Source organism: Pteropus vampyrus, unplaced genomic scaffold (assembly GCF_000151845.1).
Source record: "Pteropus vampyrus isolate Shadow unplaced genomic scaffold, Pvam_2.0 Scaffold330, whole genome shotgun sequence".
Taxonomy (NCBI): domain Eukaryota; kingdom Metazoa; phylum Chordata; class Mammalia; order Chiroptera; family Pteropodidae; genus Pteropus; species Pteropus vampyrus.
The window spans coordinates 766,097-770,629 of NW_011889111.1; the positions used below are offsets into that span (position 1 = coordinate 766,097).

At 50.9% G+C, this 4,533-nt stretch overlaps 1 protein-coding gene across 1 annotated transcript in view; it reads right to left on the reverse strand.

Annotated features, from left to right (window-relative positions):
- Nucleotides 1-4,533, reverse strand: part of CALB1 (calbindin 1) — a 22,865-nt gene that overhangs the window by 10,931 nt on the left and 7,401 nt on the right. The window contains exons 4-5 of the mRNA XM_011378101.2: nt 2,463-2,703; nt 1,188-1,238 (exon numbers count right to left, since the gene is read on the reverse strand). Coding sequence (XP_011376403.1) covers nt 1,188-1,238; nt 2,463-2,703 — 292 coding nt within the window. The remainder of the gene's footprint in view (nt 1-1,187; nt 1,239-2,462; nt 2,704-4,533) is intronic.

Sequence of the window (4,533 nt, forward strand, 5' to 3'; positions counted from 1 at the left end):
TTTTTTTTTTTTTTTTTGAGAAAAACGGGCTCCGGCTCCACTTCGAGATGGACACGCTCAACCCCCAGCGTGGGGGGACGGGGAGCTGGATTGACGGCCGCAGCGCAGGCCGTTCTATCCCTGGCTCAGCTGCCAAGGAGCTGTGGTCCCAGCAACTGCCCCGCCACGTCTGCGCTCATCACTGGAATGAGGAGCTGGGACGAGTCCAGGGCCTCACCAAGCCCTAGGTTCAGGCGGCCGTGACAATCGCTGGGATGGCTGCGTGGCGCCCTTAGAGAAGGCACCTCGCGCCCCGTCTCCTCCAATCCCCAGAAGCCCGCGAGCCCCGAACCGCGGTGGCTGGACCATTCTCCCTGGACTTCCGCCAAGAACCCGGGGTCTGGATCAACCCTCAGGTGGGTAGAAGTTCAACAGTCCTACCAGATTACAGACAGCATGCTCACCCTCTCACACTGTTTTGAATTTCGTTCTTTTAAGTCCACTAAAAAATTTAAAATTCATTTTAAAATCGGTCATTCTACCTTACATGCAAGTAATTTCAGCTTCTTTATGCCTGTATGATATGTCCTTTAACTTATCTTGTTTTTAGATCTTTGAAATAACATCTCAAATTAGAACCATTTAGTTTCTAGGCACCTTATGTGGGGGCGAAGCCTGGGGGTGGGGCCAACATCTTATTAGGGTGTTTACTATGGCTCAGTCAGAAAGCATTTTGTTTATTTTGGACGAAAGTCACTGGTTGGTTGTATATTACATAAGCATTCATTTGGGAAACAGGAAATAGCCAAAGCCAACCCTTTCTTTCTGTGTTGGCGGGTGACTGGTCAGATACACTTTTCAAGTATCTGCTGGACCTCCCCAGGGACCGCCCACTTCAGGAGGGCAGAGGCTGTCCTGTCTCTGTCCCCCGAGAGTACGTTGCAGGCCTGACATAAATGCTTATGGATCAGTTAGTAATTTTACTTCAGAAAAATACCTACTTAGCATGATTTATAGTAACTGAGTTTACTATCTTCATTGCAGTTTTCTATATTACTCGGATGTTAATATGTCTATTGTTTCGAACAACAAAAGGTTTTTCCTTAAAAATATTTTACTGATCAAAATCCACTGAATACGTGAAAAGAGAAAAAGTAAAACAACAAGCTAGTCAGCGACGGCCGCGTGTGAAGTTAGAGGAATGTTACCATCTCCGCTGGAAAGTTAAAGTCGGTGTCGCTCGCACTGAGTTCAGCGCTCTGGAATGACAAACACGGAGGCCGGAGGGTCCCTCGCCATGGGCAGGGTGAGTGTGCATGCGCCTCGCTGCCCACGCTGCTTTGGTCTGGCCGGGCCTGACTGTTTTGTGTGTATATGCAACACATTCAGTCTTCTGATTTCATGGACCCGTGCGTGTTAAATCGAACACAGCACCATCCTATTTTATAGGCATTAGAAGTGAGTCTTAGAGACACGTAAAAGGCCACAGTGAGACACACCAGCCATTGAGAAATAAGCAGTGACGTCGGGATAGGAGTGGCTGTGGTGGCCACGAAGAGGCCACCTTCCACAGGCGCGCATCACAGCACGAGGGTCCTGAGCCCTGCTGGCCCGGCCCCTGTGCACTGAGACGCCACGTCCAAATCTCAGAGCTGGGCACTGTCGCCCTCCAGCTGTGGCATCTCAGACCACGTCTGCGAAGTCCAGGGGCCTTTTCTAGCAGGTGTTAGGTAAGGTGGCTTTACTCTCAGATCTGCTAGGTCACTGCTGTCCGTAGAAGCATGCAGTTAGTTGCGTGTCCCAAGATCACTGGTGATTCCCGAGTCTGTGGGCTGCCCGCCTGCTCATTTATGAATTCCCGCAATGTTCTGGAGGAGAGGGCGGGCGACATCGGGGGAGTGAGTGGGAGGCGGGTAGCCGTGGCCAGGGGCGGAGCCCTCGGGGACTCATGTGAGAGATGGTGGCCAGTCCTGGAGCGTGGGGAGGCAAACCCCTCTCCCTCCTTGCCCGACCACCCTGCCAGTCTGTGCAGGTCTCGAGAGCAAGGCCTGTGCCTCGGTTACTGTCTCTTTGCCCAGCACCTGCAAGAACGCCAGTCGGTGCTTTACTGAACCAGCGAACGAAGGCTGTTGACTCTTGGTCTAGGGTTGGCACAGGTGGACACGCAGTTCCTTTGGCAATATTGCCAAGCCGTAGGTGGACACCGTGACGTGCCACCCAGAGCTCCCTTCAGGTGCTGGCAGCGTCGCTGTAGCCTCAGCTGTCAGGTCTCTTTGAGACATTACCTGGGTCGAAGAGAGCTAGCTGTATCCCTAAGGAGGCTGCATCCCGTGACTAACCGACAGGGACATATAAAGGCCGAGACTCTCACTCAAAACTTAGGACATCTCTGGAGGGTCGACCCAGCGTCAGAGCACACTGTAGGGCCAGCCGAAGCCGCTGTGGGGGCTGCACCACGGCCCAGTGCCCCCCTCCGCCCTCACTGCCCTTGGACTGCTGCTGGTCCCCAGAGCACTCATGAGAAAGGCCTTGCTGCTGGTCTCCAGGGAGGTCTGCCGCTCAGGGCTCAGCGCAGGCTCCCTGTGCCTCCCCGTAGCTGGCACAGCATGGAGCTCTGCTTCAGCTTGCAGGAGGTCCACATCCCTGCTGTGGCTCACCGGGCTCTGACTCAGAACCCCGCATGTGCCTGTGGGCGCTGGGGATTTGGTCACCGCTGCTGAGAACCTTGCAGGGAGGCTGGCAGGCCTGATATCCGCTAAGGGAATTATCTCTACTGAATGTGAGTACCAGAGAAGAAAGTTCTATTATCTGCTCAACCATTCATCTTCCTCTTTAATTATTTCTAATCAGCCTTCTCTGCAAATGATCTGTTTTTACCAGACAGTTTCAAAGCAGGAGATAGAGCGGCGAGGCCAAGTCCGAGGTGCAGGGAGGGTTACTTCGCCAGAAATAGTGACTGAGCGAGGTACGTGAGGACACGCAGGCCTAACCCTGACTCTCCCCGACCCTCCGAGGCAATCCTGGTGCAGTTAACCCCTTCCCAATCTTAGCAAAGCACTCACGGCTCTTTTGGGGACTGGAGAAATGTTTTCTCTCACCGCTGACAAGTGGGAATTTGGAAAGCAGTCTTCTCATATACATGTAAGACTAGTTGAATTTAATCATCTGAATTTGACGAGTTATATAAGAAGTGGGAAAAGGGCTTGGCATCCAGGAGAATGGAGTAGATTTCCCAATGAATTATTTTTATTTAAAAAAATAATAGCAAATACATTTATCGAATTTCACATGTGCCCAGGGTTTATCTATTTGCTTGACAGGCATTATCACTTTGATGCTGATGCTCAGGTGCCACCCCTGTTCACAGGGGGACAGAGGCCCAGAGGCTCGATGGGCTGCCGTCATACAGCTTGCAGTCTGAGCCACATCTGGAATGAGAAAGCCTGACTCCCCTGGCTTGGAGACGCTGACCCTTCCTCGCCCTCCACTAAAACCTTCCATCATTTATGGCTTTCCTAATAAACCGTTTGAAATATCTCTGCAGAGCAAAATTTCCAATCGGATTCCGTTGTCCATCGTTTCCCCAAATTCTGAGGTGAAAAAGTCAACTGCCAGAAAAATTTGAGCACGTGTCTGAACTCACGTGCTCAAATCCCACTGTGTCTGAACTCACGTGCTCAAATCCCACTGTGGAAACAGAGAGGGGTCGGCTACACGAACGCCTGCCTTCCCGAGAGGGTCACGACAGTTTGGGGATTAAAATGGCATTTAGATCTATCTTTTCCTTGGATGCACTGACCTGGACAGAGAGTGTGTGCGCGGAAAGGTGCGTGGGTCCCACACCTGCCCCGGAGGTGGGGGAGGCTGGCAGGCCTGATATCCGCTAAGGGAAGTAGCTCTACTTAATGCGAGTACCAGAGAAGAAAGTTCTATTATCTGCTCAACCATTCATCTTCCTCTTTAATTATTTTTAATCAGCCTTCTCTGCAGTGGAGCCATTAGTCTGAATAAATTTAGAACATTTTGACTGTCATGGTATTTGTTAATTTATCTTTGAATTTCAATACTCCTGTTTTGGCTTCATATTAACAATCTCTTTATTACTGAACTATGTTCGTGTGAATTTTAAAAGCTCTTTAAAGACATGAAATTAAAAACCTCAGAAGAAAGCGCCGTTTTCGCACGTTTCCAGGTGCCAGAGCATGTCGTTGGTGAGTGGCAGGCGATGCCGGGGGAGAACTTTGGAAAATGACCTCTGGATCCCTGACCTTCCGAACAGTGTATTTCAGTTAAGGTCAAATAAGTCCGGCCCGTTCCCACCGGGGGAGCAGACTGCGCGTGAATATCACCTGCTTTACCCGGCTTCGTTTTTGATGAGCCTGAGTCACCTATCAGGGAGGCATAACATTTAGGCAGATCCAGCCCATCTCCCCATGCACCCCAGGGCTCGGGTTGCCCGATGCCAGCGAGGAGATAACTACTAATTTGGAAGACTTGCGTTTTCTGTTCCTTTATAGCTGGCTGGGATTTGTGCATTTGTGTCTCATGTTCTAT